Here is a 23,663-nt window from a genome sequence, read left to right as displayed (position 1 = left end):
CTTCCGTGCCATGCATGATTTCAAACCATGACGTCTTAGTGTATTACCAACAGTAACCTTGGAAACGGTGGTCCCAGCTCTTTTCAGGTCATTGACCAGCTCCTCCCGTGTAGTTCTGGGCTGATTTCTCACCTTCCTTAGGATCATTGAGACCCCACAAGGTGAGATCTTGCATGGAGCCCCAGTCCGAGGGAGATTGACAGTCATGTTTAGCTTCTTCCATTTTCTAATGATTGTTTCAACAGTGGACCTTTTTTCACCAAGCTGCTTGGCAATTTCCCCGTAGCCCTTTCCAGCCTTGTGGAGGTGTACAATTTTGTCTCTAGTGTCTTTGGACAGCTCTTTGGTCTTGGCCATGTTAGTAGTAGGATTCTTACTGATTGTATGGGGTGGACAGGTGTCTTTATGCAGCTAACGACCTCAAACAGGTGCATCTAATTTAGGATAATAAATGTAGTGGAGGTGGACATTTTAAAGGCAGACTAACAGGTCTTTGAGGGTCAGAATTCTAGCTGATAGACAGGTGTTCAAATACTTATTTGCAGCTGTATCATACAAATAAATAGTTTAAAAATCATATATTGTGATTTCTGGATGTTTTTTTTTTAGATTTTGTCTCTCACAGTGGACATGCACCTACGATGACCATTTCAGACCCCTCCATGATTTTTAGTGGGAGAACTTGCAAAATAGCAGGGTGTTTAAATACTTATTTTCCTCACTGTATATATATATATATATATATATATATATATATATATATATATATATATATATATATATATATATATATATATATATATATATATATATATATATATATATATATATATATAAATATAAATAGCACCCTAATGCAGCACTTGCCACTTTTCCCAAAATTCCTACTGTATAATAATATATATATATATATAATAAGTGTATAATAAGTTCTTTAGAATATCTATTATATTTCAAAATGGTGTTTCACATGTGGTGTGTACAATGAAATCTGTGAATATTTAGACAAAACAGACTGTGTTCTTGTGTGTTCACCCATCTCCCCCAACATTACCACCTGCTCAGTCTTTCACTTTACTGACCGCATCATGCATCGGAGGATTTTTGTGTTGAGAAAAATAATGAATGCGTCTCCTGGGGTTAAAGCTGAATTTTTTTTTTTTTTTATGAATAAATCTGATGCTATGGCCAGGGGGTTGTTTGCTTGGCAGTCATGTTTAGCTAGCCCTGGTCAATAAAAAACAGGCACAGCTTCACATCCTATCATCCAGACAGATTGCATTTCTGTTGCAAGCAGCCAGCAGTTTGGTCAGAGGTCTTTACTTCCTCGCTGTTTATTTTGTCAGGAAGGTCATAGGCTTAAAGCCAACATTCGTGTTCGACTTGACCTACTAAAAATAAAAGTTGGACTGTGTGAAAACAGGATGCCCATTTTAGATTTTTCACATCAAAGAGTGTTTAATTTTTAGGTATGGCTTTTTCAATGGTGAGTCATTAAATAACACTGTGACTTTTTAATGAAACTAACGTTCACGAACACCTCCTTTTAATACAATTTTACATTTAGTTTATATAAGCAATCAACTGACACAAACAGCAATGTGACATCTGAGATACTGCTCGGTGTTACTGGTCCTAGGGCAGACACAGTATCAGGAGCTACCATATATAAGGAGTTAAAAATAATTGTGTAGGGTAAAAAATAAACTTGTGTGATAACAGGAATAAGTCATCAAATGAAACAAAGATTTTATAGATCTTGACCACCATCCTTTTCTCTCTCATATTTCTGTCAGTGGCCTTACCCCTGCACAGAATGAATTCTATGTGCCATTATCTATTCATTGTTCCCTCCAGAAGCTCATCAAATGGATGATGAAAGAGGGGATTGCAATGAATAGAGGGGGAATGATGAGCTCAGACACTGTAGCTGCACTTTACGTTCCACTGCAGTGCTATGAAGAGCTTCTTTAAATAAATAACTCGCATCTGCATCGGCAAAAGAGAAATCAAATCAATCTCAAACTGTGCAGCATGACCAGGGACAAATCAGATCCATCCAGGCTACTATTCTAAGCAGAAAGAAGAAATGTGTATTATTTCGTTACCTAAGGATATCCAAATAAGACAATGACATAAAATAAAAAAATAAAACTATACTGTAAGTGTTTCAAACTGATCTGGGTGGGGAAAAGTATTTTTCAAATAAATCCAACACAAATAGTCTACAGTACATAAAATCTGAACCAAATTCAGGAGGCAGTATAAATATTTAGCATCCTTTCTACTTAATATTGCTCATAACATTGCCTTTACGCTAACATCTAAAGATAACAAAACCAACATAGACAGCAGCATCACCTTTAAGCAAAAGAAATATATGCAATAAATTCTGATTAATTAAAAAAAAAAAGAACATAATTAATCATAAAAATTAAATAATAGTATTCTAGCCCTAATATTTACGTAACATTTTACACACAGTAGTACTGTTGCTAGGGCATGTAATGTAATGAGTTCAGAATTGTACATAAAATATGAAAAGCATTTTTAGCTTCAATATGTTCAGCTTATCTTTTAGTTTCATATGCAGGTTGTATTAACAGTTTGATATATGATTCGTCATTGTGTAATAAGTTGAAGAGAAATAAAATAATACAACAAATGTAACATAAACCTCTGTGTGACTCCAGTATTTCCTAATTCCTGATTTGCCCTACAGCACCCTTTATACTGGCAGTATACATCTCTATAACACCAATATCTGTGTCCACCTGCTAATCTATTACATGCTCACACCAGTGATGGTGGTGATGGTGTGTGCGTGTGTGGGCTGGTGTTGCACAGATGCCCTGGGCTGTTGTGCTAATGAGAAACACAGGTGATATCCAGATGCCACCATCATAAATTTATCTGATTCCCATGCCAAGTCTGAACCATCCGACGCTGATCACCATGAGCTCCACACTATGGGCATTCATTAAAATCTGCTATATTATATAAGTGTAAGGGAATTGAGTAGTTAAGTTGCTTTAACTTTAAACATTCTCAGAGAACTCACAGAGAGCTTGATAGTCTAATGTTTGTTGTGACATGTTAAGACCAAGATCTAATTTTAATTTTACGCCATTTTTATTTTAATCTAAGCTATTAGCAAAATAAGGTCAGATTTTTTTTTTTTTTTTTAGGTATGTCCACATTCCAGAGAGGGCAGTTGTGTCTAAATAGTCTATTTCTATTTTCTAAGTATTTGTTAGATTCATTAAATTTGTTGCATATTTCTTAAATGCCATAATCGTATAACCTTCCACTTCTGCACATTTCCTCTTCAATGCCATAGCCTTAGAACATTTATCTGTACTTCTCAACGATGTCCACACGTCTCTGCACTGCTATAGCCTTTATATTTATTCACTATACATATGCTTACATATATATCACATGCTGTACATATGCTACATATTTATCTGCACTATTTGCACGATTACTACTTTTTGCACTTCTCGTAGATGGCAAAATGCATTTCGTTGCTGTGTACCTGTACAATGTAATCTATCATCTATTTCTCAACTGAAGAAAATATGCACATGTAAGTTCAGTTGAAGCGATTCCACGATTAACTTTGTAACTGAGTAAATTATTGAGGGAAATTATTTGCTTAGATGCTAACAATTAGCTCTGGAGGAGACAAAACAAGACAGATGAAGCAGACCATTCATACACCAAGAGCTTCAAACTTAAAAAAAAAAAACGTTTCAACTTTTTTAGAATTGCGAGAAAAAACTCTGAATTGAAAAAAAGAAAAAATAAAGAATTAGGCTTTTTTTTTTTTTTGTGGAGGAAACAGGCTTCCATAGTATTCAGGCCAAAAAAAAGACAGAAAGTTCCAAAAGTTTTGATCATTTCAAACAAAAATATAAAGAAAACTCCATACAGTGCATTACCGTAATTTCCGGACTATAAAGTGCACCCATATATAAGCTGAATTTGACAAAGATTTTTATTTTGAACATAAATAAGCCCCACCTGTCTATAAGCCTACATTGAAACTAATGAACTTTACACAGGCTTTAACGACAGTGTCTGTTACACGGGTGAAATACTGTATGTTGTGGCTCCTTTAAGAGCAGAGCAGCATTTTGGGAATAGCCTGCTGCCTCATTTTTCCGGTATTACTGCATGTGTGCAAGACCGAGGAATGTCCTTATTATTTTCTGATGCTCATTTCTAAGTTTCTTTGACTAACCCTCTTTGACTAACGCTGTTGCCAAAAAAAATAAAAAAGCACGAGTTTTGTAAACCTGTCTGTGCTTATATGATTTCTGTTGCAACTGGAGTTAGTGAGATCTCCCTTCACCCTGACTCAACGCGTTACAACGGCTTGTATCTAAACAGTAGCCGACCAAGAAAGTCATTGTTCACTGTCTTCCTCCTTCCTTTCACAACTATTTCTCTCTCGAGTTTTTCTTTTGGCATCGTCGTGCGTTTAAAAAAAAAAAGTTTTTTCTCCCGATGCCGTGCAGCTCAGAACACAGGTGAGGTGCGTTTTTTCGTTTCTGTTCGGAAATTTCATTGGTCTAATGTTATGGGGTCCAGTTTTTTTGGCTTGAAGTTTGTGAAACCGGGAAAAACCCAGGAAAATTCATAAATAATTTATGAATTTATTTATAATAATGAAATATATTATATTATATATGTATATATATGAGGTATATATATATATATATATATATATATATATATATATATATATATATATATATATATATATATATATATATGCGATATGATCTATACAAACACAAAACTGACTTAAACACAAAGTCATTTTTAAACACTATTTTATTTAAGTCAGACCAGCACAAACTGAATATATCACAAGGATTTCTGAAATAAATAACAAAACAAGCTGAATAATATATTCACAATCAAAAACTAAAGTGGCTTCTGCATCATAAAAGCTGTTGTGTTGAGCCCTTAAAAATGTTCCTTTCACAGCTGAAGTATGAAAACTATCAACAATGTAGAACAGAACACCGGGTTAGCTTCTAGCTCCTCAGGCATGGAGGTCCTGGAGGAGCTTCAACAGATTGAAGGTGCTGTTTATCTCAGTAGATACGAGCTTCGAACCAGAAAGACACAACTTACATTTGACTTAAAAGTTTTTGTCTTTATACTTAACTAAAGTGAAATAATGAGCATATTTCCACTTTGAGAAACTCGTCTTGCTCTCGCCTCGACTCGCCATTACTGCCGCACAGACCTGAATAAACGGAGACACGCCCTCAGTGCGTCTTCTTCGTGTTTACAGTGGTTCATCCACCAATCCTACAATGCGACGCTGTAAGCAGGTTAGGCTGTAGTGTACACTTCAGCCGAAATGTATTCATTTAAAAATGTAACGGGTAAGAGTTACTTTATTTTTTTAAGTAACGCGTTACAGTATTAGTTACTGTCAAAAGTAACGCATTACCGGTAACGCGTTACTGCCCAACACTGTGTGTGTGTATATATATATACATATATATATATATATATATATATATATATATATATATATATATATATATATATATATATATACACATATACATATACATATATATATATATATATATATATATATATATATATATATATATATATATATATATATATATACACACACAGACACACACACACACACATATACACACATATACACACACAGTACAATAGTTTTCCTTGCCATTGCTGCCTCTGGCTTGCTCATTAGGGATAAACTTATTAAAATATTAAACATTATTAATAAATAATTTATTTATTATTACACCTATTAAACATTAAACTTTTAAGCACTAAATGTATAGGCGATAACAGAGTGGTAGCTCAGTGGTTAAAGTACTGGGTTACTGATCAGAAGGTTGGGGGTTCAAGCCCAGGTATCTCCAAGCTGCCACTTTGGGTCCTTAACCATCTGTGCTCCAAGGATGCTGTATCATTGCTGACCCCAGCTTCTGATCAAGCTGTGATATGTGAAGACAAGAATTTCACTCTGCTGTAATGTATATGTGACAAATAAAGGCTATTATTAAAAATGTATATATATTGTAAGATTTTGTATCTTTAGACAGCAGTTTTGGGACAATGTTCATTGTTTTAAGAGCTATACTAATAAAACTGAATTGATTTGAAGTATTTGGGTCTGTATAATTGGATGTAATCATTGTAATTACATTGGATTTACAGTAATTGTTTTTTGGAGGAAACAAGTGAACCCCCTGGCCAAAGGAGCTTAGCACACAATCGCTAGCTCCTGTTTTTCCACAGTTTACCCAGTTTATCAGTGTTTCTCCACCTTGGTCCATGGTGAAGTATCATCGACCATGGACATTATAGTGTTAAACCTGCTCTAATTCACTTTAATTTATCCAATTAACAATTCTGAACTAGTTTAAACTTGAAGTTGAATGATGGGAAAAACATTTTAAAAATAATTTAATGAAGCAATTAGATTTCACTAAAAAGACAAAACATGTCTTTGTCTTTCACTGTAAAACTGCAACTCCAGATTGTCTCTAAATGGCTGCTGATGTAGCTATAAAAAAAAAAATCTCAGTGCTGCACTGGGCTGAGATGAATGACTTTTCTCAGGGAGCTGATGGGAATTCAAAGTGTCCAAAATGGTGGCACACTATGCAGAACTCAGATTTAAAAATTGATGACACGTCAACCAAAGCAAAAGAACAAGGAATTACTTCCTGCAAGGAAAAAATGGTTGCGTGTTGATGCGCACTATTGTTTTTTGCAGGACTTAGAGGGACTATTATTATCTTATGAGGGACCTTTTTAACATTATTTAGCCTGATAACTTGACTTAGTTTGTCAGGAAGACTATGTTGGACTATATTGGAGTCTCTGTTCTGAATTATTTTTATTATTATTATTATTATGATTACTAAGCTGTTACTAAACTGTTGTAAAATGCTAATAAACATAGATTTAAAAGTATTGCTAGAAGTATAACAGTATGAAACAGGCACTACCTTGGTCATTAACATTTATATCACCTGGCCAGAAATGTGTGTGATGACTACTAAAGTAGTTAACAATTGCAGCAATGTTACATCTACATGTTCTATTTGTGTTTGAGTTGTTTAGTGCGTACTCGTGCTAGGTTTCAAAAATATTATTATCCCCTGCCATATCTATTTTTAAACAGAAAACAGTTGTGCTCCAGTACAATATACTGTTGCCATGTACTCCTGTTTCAGGGGCACTACAAAGTCAATTCATTCAACTTAGATATATTTTTCATCATGTCACATTGCTAAAGAAAATGCATTGAGGTTTCTATTTTACACCATTTCAAATCTACTAAATAACCTTAGCTTTAAAATTGTATTTTTGTTATCTGAGTTATAGGCTCAAAGTCAAAGTTTGTTGATTCAACTTTATTTAATTAAATTTTTTATTTAATCTTTTTATCTTATTTAAACGTCTCATGTCTTTATTAGCACCTACAATGAAGGTTACAGTTACAATCATCAACAATTATTTGTTAGTTAGCTTGAGTTTAGAATCATACATTAATATTGCTTAAATATTTCTTAAATTATAATGGCTTAAATGTTTATTTAAGTTGTTCAGGCAACCTTAATCCTCAGGACTAAGCTGTACAGCAACACAGGACAGTGTGGACTCAGGTTCTGCAGTTCAAAACAACAAGCTTTTTTCAATCTGACCTTTAAAAATTTTACTTTATATAAGATACAGATTAGTTTTTGTCCTGCCCTAATGCACTGTAATATATTGCATTTCTGAAATCTTTATTTTATGGTTAAATAAAACACACTGATCAATATAATATGTAAATTATTTGATTTACATTGCCGATTGTTCATTGCCGATTGTTCATTTCATATATATATATATATATATATATATATATATATATATATATATATATATATATATATATATATATATATATATATATACATACATACATACATACATACATACATACACTTAATTACTACTGTATTTAGTTATCAAGAGGCTTTTTCAAATGAAATATTTGGTAGCAGATGACAAAATATAAAGAGTCTCCCTTAGAAGTCAGGGACCAGATGTCTGCTTCAGATAATAGAATGGACCTAAGCCATCATGCATATAAACATAGCTCAAGGACATTCATGTTAAAATAAAAAAATTTACATATTCTGACACAAGGGCTTTTACGAAGACTATTAATTAATTATGCCAATCTAGACTCAGTCTTTTTGGTAATCACAGGCTGAAAAATGAATGCTCTGCTAAAGGGCTAAAAATAAAAAGAATGTAATTTACAAACAGTGTAAAGCCTTTTTTTTAAAGTACTGTTATACAGATATGTGCAAGTCAGAGACTAGCATTACACACCTTAGCATATATGAGCTCAATCTGGGAGACATGGCACACATACACTGTTTTTTGTAGCAAGCTGCTTTATTATTTTTTTTATTGGTTCCTTACTTTTAAAGGTAAAATAATAAAAGATTACTGTGCACAATGCAAAATGATGCATTGCATTTTTTGCCAGCCAGGTTCCTGGTTAATAAGAAATAAGATGTTTTAGAGCACTTTATTTATTCTCATTTACAGCCCCCTGTCTATTTTCTTTTGTTCTTTTCCCTTTGAACTAGTGCACTGTACCCAAAGACCAGTCCTTATTTACAGCTCCAGCTAAAGACACAGGTTTGGGAAGCATCGCTCAAGTCGGTTCCTCAAGAAATTGTAATCACTCCTGTAAGTTACTGCTCAGTTTTCAAATCTAACAATGAAAGCTAACATGAAAACAAATCCAACACTTATTCCATCTCTATACTTCATTTTAGTTTATCTGTGAGGTGGCTTTTAAAAAGTGATCAATCAACTTATTGGATACTTGGTGGTTAAACATTTGCTCACTTGCCAGTAAGTGCCCAGTAAGCAGCTAGTGAGGGCAGCGATAAGCCTCCTTAGATGTGCACACAGATTATCAATGGAGTGTTGTGTGTGAACTCCGGAAACAAAAGATTCTTAAGTATTATGGAGGCTTTTGGAACTAATTTCTTTTTGTCAATACATACAAAAAAACAGAAAGATATACAGTACATGTTTACATAAACAATATGAACTATATGGAGAAGAACTATGAAGGCACTTAAACTTTAGCTTGAGAAAATACACAAATATGTATTATCACCATTAATTTTGTGAGCTTTGTATTATGGTGCACACAAAAGTTTAAAAGTATGCTCACTGTCAATGTGTTTCTCATCAGCCACTGCAAATCATGGGGCAATGACACATGAATGTTTGTGCACCTGAATCATGTTGCTAGTTATGAATATACACTGCTTGCTGCACCTTTGTTGACTATATGCTCTGTAGTGTACCCTTGTTTCATGTCTTAGTTTTTTGTTATTTGATACTTTGTTCATTTTGTTGTTTGGTTTGATTTTATGTTCGATGAGTATGTGTATGTGTAACCATATTGCCCTGCCATGAATGTCAGTACACTTCTTGGCTGCAACTCAGATATCACGGTGCAATCCTGTTTGCCTGAGGAGGTTGCTCCATCATATCTCTCAGCTAAAGGTGTCACTCTCCCCCTTTTACCTGTCAGAGGGCATTGCATCCCTTCTGACCTTGCAGAGGGTACCCCTCCCCCTATCGCCCCTATCTCCCCCCACCATGGTGAGTTGAATTCACCAAATTTGCATTTAATATGTATGTATCCATATATTGTGCTGCACAATCTTCATAGAATGAGTTTCTATGTCAGAACAGCTGCATCCAACCAAACACCATCAAGTGCAAAGCCTAAAGTAAGCTGATATGGTGTAAAGCACACCACCTCTGGACTAGGGAGCAGTAAAAATGTATTCATGAATCACGCTTTTCTGTTTGGCAGTTTGATGGGTGAATCTAGGTTTAGTGGATGCCAGGAGAATATTACCTGCCTGACAGCACTGTACTAACTGTAGTGTTTGTTCGAGGAGGGATAATGGTATGAAGTTGTTTTCAGAGGTTGGTCTGGGCCCCTTACTTCCAGTGAAGGAAAATCTATAAATGATTTTGCATTCCAAGACATCTTGAACAATGCGATGCCAAAGTGACATTTTGGGGAAAGCCCTTTTGAATTTTAGCATGACTGTGCCCCAGTGTACAAAGCAAGGTCCATGAAGACATGGTAGTTTGCTGTGGGCAAACTTGACTGGCTTTTAAAGGCCTCAACCCCAAACACCTTTGGAAAAAACTGGAATGGAGATTGCTGGCCAGGCCTTCTCAACCAGAATCAGTACCTGCCATCTCAAATGCTCCACGCTATAAATGGTCAGAAATTCCCACAGAAACACTACAAAATGTTATGGCAATCCTTCCCAGAAGAGTGGAAGCTATTATTGCTTTAAAGAGAAACCAGCTCCATATCAATATCTAGCTATTCAAAATGTGATATCATTACAGTTCTTATTGTTGTAATGATCAGGTGTCCCAATCCTTTTGTCCATATAGTGTAGTTTATACTCTTTAAAAGAACTGAATATGTAGCTCTATGGCATGTAAAGTAATGGCTGATATGTTAGGTTAGCATGTGTCAACATTAAAGCTGTTTTTAAACACCAGTTAATCCCATCATATTCAAACAAATATTTCATAATCGACACATTGACCAATTTCATTAATTGAATGTTACTTTTAATTGCTTCAATTTCGTAAGCCATTTTTAGATTACTGATATAAATACCCTGCATATAACCCAAAAAAACAGTTTATACAAAACAGTCACATTCCATCTGTTTTGCTTTTTGTTCCTCTTTTTTATTGGTAGTAAACACATTCCACTTACACAGCATTATATTGAGCAAGACCACATTAAATGACCATCCTCATCTCCGCATCCATTAGCGCTGTTTATGGATGTGAGCAATGCAAATGGGTTTTTTAAAAATAGGCAGACATTTATAAGTGGTTCCTACTTGTGTTTTACTGATGTGAATAATGAAAATAAATCAATGGAAGATTTGTAAATTCCACCGTCTGTTCATAGAATTAACAGAATAGTCATCTTTTTACAGTTCTGATCATTTCAGAGCTCTGAATTTGAACCAGTAAGGTTTAGTAAGCAGAAAATATGTTGTGTATGTGTCTGATTACATGCTGCAATCGGAGGCATGCTTTAAGGCGATATGAGTCACACAGTCACATGTAAGACCCGAATAAAAAAAAAATGTCCTCGGATCAAAACCATGTCTCTGATCTGATACCAAGCCAGTGTTTCAGCCCAGGTCAAGTCAAATAATGTAACATTTCTAATTTCTATGTGCTGTTATCATGCAGCAAAGTTGTGTATGTGCTTCTTATTAAATCCATTCTTACCAACACATCAATCTATTGCATTTACAACATGTCCAAAATGATTTCAAGCTCTTTTTCGCCGGTGTTAATGCGGTGAATCTGCTTAGGGTCTTAATCTGGCTGTTTCTATTTTAGCCAGTAGACACGGGAAACATTCTCGAATGCATTTCTTATAAATAAACTACTGTATTAGATCCCACTATACATACTCTACGCACTTAGTTCGACATTACTGGTTTTTGTTGGAACAAATCTACACCTCTGTCAAACATTCTAGGTCTAAAAGGGGCAAGAAAAAGCTAGGTCAAAATCATCTCAAATTTGACTACCTTCAGTTGCATAATTGTGGTCGCGAAGGAAGCTGCTGTTAATTTTGCGGGTGTCTATTTCCTCATCCATGTATAAGGCGGTGTGGCTGAAGACAGTATGGATAAAAGCCGGCGTCCATGATCCGCCGCATCGACTCAGATCCGAGCAGTCCGCACGCGCTGCGGCCGCATCCAGCCGGCACAGAACAAGTAGATGCAGATGCTGCTAGTGGTTTCGCTCGCTCGCTCTCTCTCTCCACCACACACACACACACACACACACACACACACACACACACACACACACACACACACACACACACACACACACACACACACTTACTTGCTTATACAGCAAGGGAGCGAAACACCCCGTGCTGTCACAATTTCTGGGTGTGACAGTGTCAACTAACGAAATGCGACTTCTTTACTGAAGAACAATCGGAACGAATAATCGAAGGTACGAAGCGGTGTAGGTACAAATCCATACTCTGAAGGCGTAGCTGTGTGGCCGAGCTGCAACAGAGTGGAGAAGAGCGGCGGCGTTGCTGCAGTAGCTGCTGCGCACCCTGCGTTTTTAGCTCCGCCCACCATCTCGCACCTCGCTCCTGCAGGAACCACAGGACGCGCATGCGGGTTCCCAGGGCTGTTAGAATCATCAACACCGGCATGAAACTTCCATTTAGTACATAGTTAAATCCCGCACATAAAGCTAAATGAACTGCTTCTGACGTTTTACTTTACTTTATTTGTATAGCGCTTTATTTGTCCCAAAGCAGTTAGAATTGATGTTTAGTGCTCATTTGCCTAAAGCAGACTGTTTATATCAATTACAGTCCAAATCAATCCTCATAGTTCTTGAGTTGCTCAATATCCTAATGGATCTTTAGGCTGTTCATGGGGAACCATCCTCAGCTGTGGTTAAAGAGTAGTTGAAGGGCGTTAATACATCATATTAGGAAGGAGTGACTGTGTATCAGAAAAAACCTTTGCATCCCAATTTTAAATTCTCAAAGACTTACATATAATATATGTAATCTAAATGTAATATAAATATAAATTTTGCCAGAACCAAGATGCAACATAAAAACATACATCCATATAATACTCAGTATATATATATATATATATATAATCCTCTAATATTCTATATATTATATTGAATTAACATATATATTACTGCCATGTCAATCTAATCTGCCCAGGGCCTTTAGAGTTAGTAGTTCTGGTCGATGTACTTTAGACTATATTAGCAATGGGTCTATTTCTTTAAGCAATACAATTTCAAATTCGCCTCACAGGGCCAGAGAATAGTGTCAGAATTTTTCCATTCTCTTAATGGTTGGTCAAAGAAAAATTGTTACGGCCAAGTTCGACTTGCAAAACACGTCTGTAGCGATCTGCACAAATGAATACATCAGAGTCAAACTTTTTTATGCCTACAACGGCTGACGGAGGAAAAGAAATTTATTTGGTCTCGGACATACTTAAAAATCAATTTTCAAGGCAAACTTTTCCAGAAAAGCTAGACATTGTGAGGAGAGATCGGCTAATCCTGAAGCTAGCTACCTCGTCTCAGCCCGAGAAAATGGTTTGTTTGCCACTTCGAGACCATTGCCTACGAGTGGTACCACTGGCTTACAGCCTCTGAGGCATGGTGCAAATTATTTGAGTATGCATTATGTGTATGCATCTCTGGTAAATAGGTTGTATTTTATTTACATTTTAAAGTTTTTGTCATGTTATTAGACAAATATTGATTCTGAACTGTTACAGATGATGTAGGTACCGATGTATGTAGTCTCTTCTTCCATTAGGGGTCGCCACAGCCGATCATCCGTCTCCATACCCCCCTGTCCTCTACATCTGCCTCTTTCAAACCAACTACCTGCATGTCTTCCCTCACCACATTCATAAACCTCCTCCTTGGCCTTCCTCTTTTCCTCCTTCCTGGTGGCTCCATCCTCAGCATTCTCCTACCGATATAACCCATGTCCAAACCACCTCAATCTCGCCTCCCTCACCTTGTCTCCAAAACGTCCTTCATGCTCTGTCCCTCTAATAAAGTAATTTCTAATCCTGTCAATCCTCGTCACTCCCAACGAAAACCTCAACATCTTCAGCTCTGCTACCTCCAACTCCACCTCCTGTCTTTTACTCAATGCCCCTGTCTCTAAACCAGGGGTGTCAAACTCAAATTCACGGTGGGCCAAAATTAAAAACTGGGACGAAGTCGTGGGCCAAACTCAATATTTATTGAAAAAATGACCGCAATTGTGCATATTTTCTCTTCTCTCTAGATGTGTAATGTTAAACCTTTTCATATGGAAACAAACTTTAGTTTTGCATAAACAATAAATCTGGAACAACCAAAGTTTAATATTATAAACACATGAGGAATTAAATTTGAAATAAAACACACATCAGTGGTATTCGTTTCTTATTATGTCTGCCTCGCTCTATCTGTAGACTTTCGAATTCCTTTATAAATAATTTTTCACAGGCCAACAACAAAACCAAAAATAATAATTTCCTTCAATTAAAAAAAGCAATCTTTCAACCATCAACAGTCCATGCCTCGGAGTAAGAAAAGTGCATAAAGACAACATTCATTCATTGGTTGAAGACAGATACCTGCATCTCTTCTTAGATACAAGTGCATCATGTCTGGGGTTTAGGCTCTGAGCTGAGAAAATCCTCAGGGTTGAGTGAAGATGTTCATCAGTGAGACTCCTGAGTGGTGTTTTGTTCATCTTCATTAAAGAGAACAGTCGCTCACACAGATATATGCTGGTGAACATAGAGAGGATTTGAGCAGCTTGGGCACGGAGTCGGAGCAGTGTGTCGGGGAGGAAACATGGAAACTGTGCAGCACACACAGAGTCATACTTTGACTTGAGGGTGTCTCTACACTGGAGTTCAATCAGCTCCATTTGAAGGTTGGTTGGTGCGCTTTCCAAGTCAACCACAAACGGATTACTTAGCATTTCAAATCTGCATTTCTGGGCTTCAAAGTCGGTAAATCTCTGGGTAAATTCAGCGCTAAGTACGCAGAGTTTTTTCAGCGGTCTCGACTGACATGCCAACGCACTAACAAAGCATTCTGGGATTTGTAGTATTAGCGGTGTATGCGCTATATACTGGCGGGCCAGCTCTAATACACATTTGATATGATCTCGCGGCCCGCGGGCCTGAGTTTGACACCCTTTTACCAAGAGTAAAAGGGAAAGTTTGTAGGACTGTGGTGAGACCTGCGATGTATGGTTTAGAGTCTAAACCATACAACATCGCAGGTCTCACCACAGTCCTACAAACTTTCCCTTTTACTCTTGCAGATACCCTTCTATCACAAATCACTTCTCTCTACCCACTTCACCCTGCCTGCACTCTTTTCTTCACTTCTCTAACACACTTTCCATTACTTTGCACTGTTGACCCCAGGTACCTGAACTCCTTCACCTTCTCCCTGCAACTGCACACCTCCACTGCCTTCTCAAAATGCTCCCTACTCTAACCACAAATCACAATATCATCCCCAAACAACATAGTCCAGTGACACTCCTGTCTGACTTTGTCCGTTAACCTGTCCATCACCACTGCAAATAGGAAAGGGCTCATAGCCGAACCTTGATGCAGTCTAACCTCCACCTTGAACCAGTCTGTCGTTTCTACTCCACACTTCACTGCTGTCACACTGTCCTCATACATGTCCTGCACCACACTCACATACTTCTCTGACACACCTGACTTCCTCATACAGTACCACAATTCCTCTCTCGGCACCCTGTCGTATGCTTTCTCTAAATCCACAAACACACAATGCAACCCCTGCTGACCTTCTCTATTCTTCTCCATCAACATTCTCAAAGCAAAGAATGTGTCTGTGGTGCTCTTCCTCGGCATTAAACCATACTGTTGCTCACAGATGGTCACCTCTTCTCTCAGCCTGGCTTCCACTACTTTTTCCCGTAACTTCATGGTGTGACTGATCAAAGTTACTGCAGGTCTGCACATTTCCCTTATTCTTAAAGATCGGTACCAGCACACTCCTTTTCTATTCCTCAGGCATCCTCTCACCTTCCAAAATCTTGTTAAACAATTTTGTTGAAAACTCCACTGCCATCTCTCCTAAACATCTCCATGCTTCTACTGGTATGCCATCTGGTCCAACTGACTTTCCACTCTTCATCCTCTTAATAGCTGCTCTAACTTCCTCCTTACTAATCCTATCCACTTCCTGCTTTTCTCCCATCTCCACATCAACCAGCCTTCTCTCACTATCATTTTCCAGCTGCTTAAAATACTCCATCCATATTCTCAACACACTCTCCTCACTAGTCAACACATTTCCATCTCCATCCTTTATTGCTTTAACTTGCAGCACATCCTTCCCAGCTCGGTCTGCCTGGCCATCAGTATAAATAATTTTCTTCTTCCTTAGTGTCCAACTTCACATGCAGCTCCTCATATGTCCTTTCTCAGGCTTTTCGCCACATCCCTCTTTAAATGCTGCTCTTTGTACTCCTGCCTACTTTTCTCATCACTCTGTTGATCCCAATTATTTCTCCTTATGTTTTTCTGCACTTCCTCATTCCACCACTTTCTTGTCTCTAGTGTCTTTGGACAGCTCTTTGGTCTTAGCCATGTTAGTAGTTGGATTCTTACTGATTGTATGGGGTGGACAGGTGTCTTTATGTCTTTTTAGACATGTTTTTAAATACTTATTTGCAGCTGTATTAAACAAATAAATAGTTTAAAAATCATATATTAAAATTTTTTTTAGATTATGTCTCTCACAGTGGACATGCACCTACGATGACAATTTCAGACCCCTCCATGATTTCTAAGTGGGAGAACTTGCAAAATAGCAGGGTGTTCAAATACTTATTTTCCTCACTGTATGTGGGTGTATACTGTACACCCACAGTACCAGTGAAACGTTTAGACACACTTTTTCTTCAGTGTTATTTTTTAAATTATTTTCAACATTAATACTGAAGATATGTAAACTATGAAAGAACATGTATGGAATCAAGGAATAAACAAAAGTCCAGAGTAGCTACACAGTAGTTACAATTTGATGATATATTGGGAAACTGCATTCTCTCATCTGATTCACATGATAGTCATCTGGAATGGTTCTGAATTCACAGGTGTGCCTTTTCAAGAGTTAATTTGTGATATTACTTGCCTTCTTAATGTGCGGTAGACCATTAGTTGTCTTGTGCAGAGGAAAATATGAGTACAAAGTCAATAGGCCTATTAGTGCTACTAACAACTACTGTACCAATACATACTGTGGCTAGAAACACTCAATTAAGAAAGAGAAAATACAGTTTATTATTACGATAAGAAATGAAGGTTAGTCAAACCAAAAAGACATCCCCAAAGACGTTTAAATGTATCCCCAAGAGCAGTCTCCAAAACCATCAAACACTAGGATGAAACAGGCTTTCTTGAGGACCATCCCTGGAAAGGAAGATAAAGAGCTGCCTCAGCTGCAGAGGATACGTTTATTAGAGATACCGGCGTCAGAAATTGCCAATTTACATAAATGCATCTTAGAGGTGAAGGGGAGACCTCGTGAATCAGACCTGCATGGTTGAAATTTGACATAGAAACATTTACGTTGGAAGAACAACAAGCTGAAGATACTTGCTAGGGCCAAGAAAGATAAATGATGGACATTAGATAAGTGGTAAACTGTCCTTTGTTTGATGAGTCCAAGTTTGAGATTTTTGGCTCAAACCACCTTGTATTTGTTACACACAGAGAGAGTGAACAGACAGTTCCTGAGCGTGTCTTTCCCACTGTGAAGCACGGAGAAGGAAGTCTGATGTGCATTGCTGGTGACACTGATGGTGATTCATTCCAAATTAAAGACACGCTTCACACATGCTATCCCATCTCGTTTGCACTTAGTGGGGCCATAATTTGTTTTCCAACAGGACAATGACTCCAAACACACCTTTAGGTTATGTAAGAGCTATTTGTTAAAGAAGAAGAGTGATGGAGTGCTGCATCAGATGACCTGGCCTCCACAATCACCTGATCTATATCCAGTTGATTTAAAAGAAAGAGTTAAAGCAAAGCAGCCAAGACGCAACCAAACAACTCTGGGAACTCCTCAAGATTGTTTGAAAACCATTCCAGGTAACTACCTCATGAAGTTGACTAAGAGAATGCCAAGGGTGTGCAAACCTGTCATCAAAGCAAACGGTGGCTGCTTTTACATGTTTTTGTTCACTACATTATTCCAAACATGTTCTCCATAGTTTGGATTCCTTCAGCATTAATGTATAAAATTGCTGAAATTAGCTGTGAAATGATATACTGTATACCTATGTGCAGATACACTCACCAAACATTTTATTACGAACATTATGAAACACTAATACTAAGAAGGGCCTCAAAACCGTAGGATGTTTTCAAAACAACCTTCATGCCATGCTTTGATATTCTGATCTTATCATCTGTGAGCCTCAGCAGAAATCAAGATTTACCAGAACAGGTTTTGGTGAGCCTTTGTCCACTGCAGCCTCAGTGTTCTCTTTTTGGCTGACAGAAGTGGTTTGACATGTGTGCATTTTGTGATGCATTTTTGCTCACCAGTTGTACATAGTGGTTGTAGTAGTTACTATAAAATGTGTCATCTTGAACATGTCTAATCATTCTCTGGTTCACAGCTATTGTCAACGAAGTGTGTACATCTTACTAGATGTATTTTCTTTATTGCACTATTGTGAATAACTCTGTGAAAATCCAAAGAAATAAGAATTTATAAATACTCAAACAACCTCATCAACCTCAGAGTCAATGCTAAAAGTTAATGAGATCATTCTACCCCAACCCCATCCTATTTCTGATAGGTGATATAAACAATACCCAAAGCTTTCAGCTCATATCTGCATGATTTTATGAACTGCACTACTGCCACATGATTGGATAATAAGATAATTGCATGACTGGGTATATACAATAATCCCCTGTTTATTGCAGTGGCATGTTCCAAAACCGCCCGCGATAAATGAATAAATAAACAGAGGCCACCCCAAAAATGTATACAGTACACTACTGTATTAACATTTCTTAATTAATAATTATATTTATATTAATACATTTCATTATTTAAACCTAACACTATATAAAAACAATTCCCTATAAGTTTTCTGGTCTATCGTGCTATCCGCAAGAGATCGGGAAAATCAGCCAAACAAATTAGTTATGTGGCAAATGCAATTCTGCGATAAACCAGGAACACGAGATTCGAACCGCTGTAAAGCGGGGGATTACTGTATACTAAAGTAATAAAGTACTAAACTAATAAAGTGTTCAATGAGTGTAGTTAAACACACATACATAGCTTCATAATGCTGACTTTAGTGTCGGCAAAACTACATCAAGATCACTTATAATCAGTCTGTTATGCTTTTTTAGCCTAAACAGTTTGCAAGTCTCAAATGCACAGGCCTGACATTAATCAACAAGTATAACACCAAGTCCAAAAAACAGTCAGTATACTCTCGAGATGCCCGACTACTTAAAGAAAACAATAAAAAGGTTCTATTTTGATGAATCTACAACTTGGCAGCAGGCATCTTTTAGATAAAAGCACTGCCAGGGGCAGAGTCTATGCCAACTAACAGACTGAACAGAATCTACCATAGACTGTAAACTGGCTATTTTAAACATGACAAGGTTTCATAAGTCACTCTGAAATTTATTTTACTGACACCCTTCAAGGGGATTCAGGCCCCAGCTTATTGTTTGTCTCAATAAGATAATAAATCACTAATATGTAAGTAGTTAAAACTTGTGTTCTTGTAGCTAGTGGTCTGAGTGCTCAAAAGCAAAAGAGAAATTATTAGCACAACTGCTATGTGAGCATTCTATTGTCCTTACATGTTTATATATTTTTTATCTTTTGTAAATGCGCAGCATGTATTCTGTTCATGACACCTTTGCCTGTCTAGTCTGCTTCTGGTTTATTTTCAAGGATGGCACTCTGCCCTCTCATTCTAATTCCCCCTCCTTTTTACCCAATTTCCAAAATAGATGGGTTGGCTCACTTCCCAGTAAAAGAATTGAAAGCATGGAGAGGTATCTGAGGTGATGTATTATTAGCTATTGTTCTAGAGAGGTGCATTTTTTTTGTGTTTCCAACATTTAATGAATGTACCTTTTTTCTTTTCCTGTTTTTGTTAAAAAAAAAAAAAAGTATTAAATAAAAAAATCAGGTTTCAGCACCACGGATAGTGACACCCAGGACATATTGAGTACACCTTGGAAGTAAGTCAATTTACTGTATGTTTGTGCTTAATGTTCAAAAGCACCTGGATAGAACTACTGATTCATTGTAATAAGTGTATAATCTTTTAACATGCCTTATCATCTCCATGAAATTTTGAGAATGTGAGCACTCAGTGTCTGCACTCAGACAGACAAGAAACTGATCATTTCCATGAGTATCATTTACCAATAAATAAAAAGGAGACATATTATAATACAATGTAATATATAAAATAAATGGTGGATAAAAAGCATGTTATACAGTATGTGCTGGCCATTCCTTACATTCACTTTTGGATCTCCAGTTTTCTCGGACATGCGCTTTGCCCCTCGGACGTAGTTTGTTTGTTATTTGCCAGCTCTCAGAGTTATGGATGAAGGCCAACTGCTCAAGGTTTGGATTGATGTCCAGGGTCACAGCCATGAGTTAGCGGTGTTTGTCGACTCAGGGGCGGATGCTGAATTCCTCAATAAGGAACTTACTCACGAAACTGGACATCGAGTCGAAACCCCTCCTGTCACCTCTCCTGGTCCGAGCCCTTGACGGCCAAATTTTCCACCAGAACACCCTTTGCACCAGGCCCCTCCTTGTCTCGACTGCTTAGCATCAATGTAAATGGCTACCCTTTCTCATCATCCCATCATTTGGCTTCACTAATGCTCCAGTGGTCTTCCAGGCCCTGGGTAACAACGTCCTTTGGGATATGCTCCACTGCTTCATGTTTGTCTACATTGACAATATATTAATCTTTTCCCGTTCTCTGGAACAACACTGTCTGCTGTTTTTACCAACCTGATTCAGACACAGTTGTATGTAAAAGCAGAGAAGTGCAAGTTTCACGTGTCTAGCACATCCTTATCTGCTCCATTGCGGCCCCCCCACACTGAATCACCTCCACTCATCAGTTGTTCTGCTTAAACCAGAAGCCGAACAGGCCTTTTAGAAACTCAAGACCTGGTTCACCTCTGCGGCAGTCCTTACTCTGCCCCACTCATCCTGGCAATTCATCATGGAAGTTCATGCCTATAACACAGGTGTGGGAACCGTCCTGTAAAAGAGAGGAGCCAAAGACAACCGCCTTCATCCATGCAGCTTTTTCTTGCACTGACTTACCCCTGCCGAACAAAACTACTCCATTAGGGTCTGTGAGCTGCTGTTCCAGGTGGGTTCCCCTGATTAGGAGGAGGGGGAAACCCCGAGCCATTTTTTTCCCACGTCCGTCTCGGTCCGAGCACTTTGCCTGGACATGAATCACAAGGTGCACAGGGCTACTTGTGCACCCCTGATGTTCGGCAGTTCGTAGATGCCTGCCCCATTTGTGCCCAGCACAAGACCCCTAGATCCTTCCCAGTGGGTCTTCTCCATCCTCTCTTGGTCCCCCATTAACCATGGTCCCATATCACCCTGGATTTTTTTTTACCAGCCTACCCCCTCAGCCAGCCACTTCACCATCCTTTCTGGATTAGAACGGTTTTCCAAGTTTCCAAGGCTTCCCTCTGCCCAAGAAACATGGCTCCATGGCCTCCCCAGTAATATAGTGTCGGATCGGGACCCACAATTCACCGCTAAGTTTTGAAAATAATTATTTCACCCCCTAGGCATCTCTTGGTCTTCACACATATGCCCATAACTCTCTTCCATCCGCAGCCACTTGCCCTGTCTCCCTTCCAATTCGCCTATGGTTAATTCAATTCAATTCAATTCAATTCATTTTTATTTGTATAGCGCTTTTAACAATGAACATTGTCTCAAAGCAGCTTTACACAGATAATGTGGTGATTAAAAATGAATATGTTCTTTATGAGTAAATTTGTCCCTGATGAGCAAGCCGGTGGTGACTGTGGCAAGGAAAAACTCCCCGAGATGGCATAAGGAAGAAACCTTGAGAGGAACCAGACTCAAGAGGGAACCCATCCTCATCTGGGTTACACCGAATGTCCATTTGTGGCAGGTATACAATGTTGTGGGTTATCACCCACCCATGTTCTCCACTCAAGAGGCTGAAGAATTTTTGGAGGTATGGACTGGAGTTATGGACTGTTTATTGACTCAGGTCTTTCTCTTCCTGGCTCGGTTTTCTAAGTTGGCCTTCTCACAGTTGATATGTTTTATCCTCAGACTCTCTGATCCCTTGTTTAAATATATATATTTTTTTGGACAATTTGTATTCCCAAGCAAAGTTTGAATTTCTATTGATCTTAAGTTTTTGTACATTCTGTGTTTTTCTGTTCCTGCTAATTCCTCATTAAAGACTACAAATATTCCATATGTCAGCATCCTGCATTTTGGGTCCTTCCAACCCGTAACTGACAGTAAAATTCATTCTCACCCCAAAATACAACATCCTTCTACAGTCTAAGACTTTAGGTCTGACTGTTGCAAAGTGCTGACACGGGTCTCTATCCGGAAATGTTTAATAAATGTCTCTCTACAGGAATATTTGCCATATCAAAGACTAGAATTTCACCAGTGAGTTTAAAACCTACATATTAAACTAACAACAATTTGATTAAGAAACAAATTCATAAATGGATATTAAAATCACTATTTATACAAACCTTATCCAAATATTAAAGTAATTTTTTTTTTCTTCAATCTCATGTATGCATAACTAAGCATATTCCTTTGTAACTTTTGAATATATTTGCAATCAGTGAGTGAACTGACCGTTTTTTTTTTATATTCAGAGTTGGATGCAGTGGTTACATTCTTCCTCCTAAATTATTATCCAAAGAAGCCATAACAGCCATATGTACTCACAGGCAAAAGAAGAAAAGATTCACACACACACACACACACACACACACACACACACACACACACACACACACACACACACACACACACACATCAAAGCAAAGAGACAAAAATAAGAATAACTGACATCACGTGTCTGCCACTTCATTTCAGTGGTTGTACTGTTACAGTTGTTACACAACAGCACCACCTTAAGGTAAAAATAAAACCCCAGATATTACAGACTTCACTTTTTTGGCAATAATCATGAAAATAGCTGAAAAAAGGGGTATGCTTAGCCAAAACCGTTTAATCAAAAATTTAATGTTTAAAAAAATTGAATGGATTTGGAAGTTTTGAACTGTTTAGAAAACAGTGACATGCTTCTTTGATGCTCGAAAGTCTATTTCTCATAAATGCATGAATTTTCTGTTTGTATGTAAACTATCTGTTTACATTTTATTTTACATTAAAATAAAAGTTATTTTCAAAAGTTCTCAGTTTAAAAGAAGAGACTGGTTTGAAAAGAAAAAAATTTCCTGGCTGTGATATCACTTACATGCTACATGTGGACCAGCAATACTGATTATCCACCAGGTCAGTTTTTCAAGAGAACTAGCAGGGTTTTTCCCTTTCCTTGAGTTCCAATAGCAAATATATAACCTGGTGACTAAGACTCTAATGCAAAGCCTAAAGAAAGGTTCCTATTATATTATAGCTTCTCCTGATTTTAATTCTCACCTTGTTTTAGAGTTAAGGAAGTAGTGATGTTCATTCTAATATTTGAGTCATTGTTGTTTTAACCACAACTGTCTATTTGTGAATTTGGAAGAGTAGCTAATTTTGTAGGCTTAGCAATTGCTATGTAATTGCCTGTGTTTTTCAGAATAGAATGATGCATTCTGCCAAGCCAGTAAAGATGGATGATGGATGATGGACATGATCAGCACCCAAATATTCATCAA

General features: G+C 37.4%; 1 protein-coding gene across 3 annotated transcripts in view; it reads right to left on the bottom strand.

The window, feature by feature from the left end:
* Window positions 1-23,663, bottom strand: part of ppp2r2bb (protein phosphatase 2, regulatory subunit B, beta b) — a 58,252-nt gene that overhangs the window by 23,728 nt on the left and 10,861 nt on the right. The window contains exons 1-2 of one of the 3 annotated variants that reach the window (XM_083565240.1): window positions 11,986-12,261; window positions 11,694-11,926 (exon numbers count right to left, since the gene is read on the bottom strand). The exons of 1 other annotated variant lie outside the window; for it this stretch is intronic. In XM_083565240.1, the coding sequence (XP_083421366.1) occupies window positions 11,694-11,763 (70 nt within the window). In that variant the 5' untranslated portion in view covers window positions 11,764-11,926; window positions 11,986-12,261. Of the gene's footprint in view, window positions 1-11,693; window positions 11,927-11,985; window positions 12,262-23,663 lie in introns of those variants that run through there. One more of the 3 variants, XM_083565239.1, reaches the window with a different exon arrangement.

The sequence above is a fragment of the Silurus aristotelis genome (assembly GCF_946808225.1).
Source record: "Silurus aristotelis genome assembly, chromosome: 16".
Lineage (NCBI taxonomy): Eukaryota > Metazoa > Chordata > Actinopteri > Siluriformes > Siluridae > Silurus > Silurus aristotelis.
Note: the sequence above shows the minus strand (reverse complement) of the source record. Positions and strands in the feature narration are given on the sequence as shown.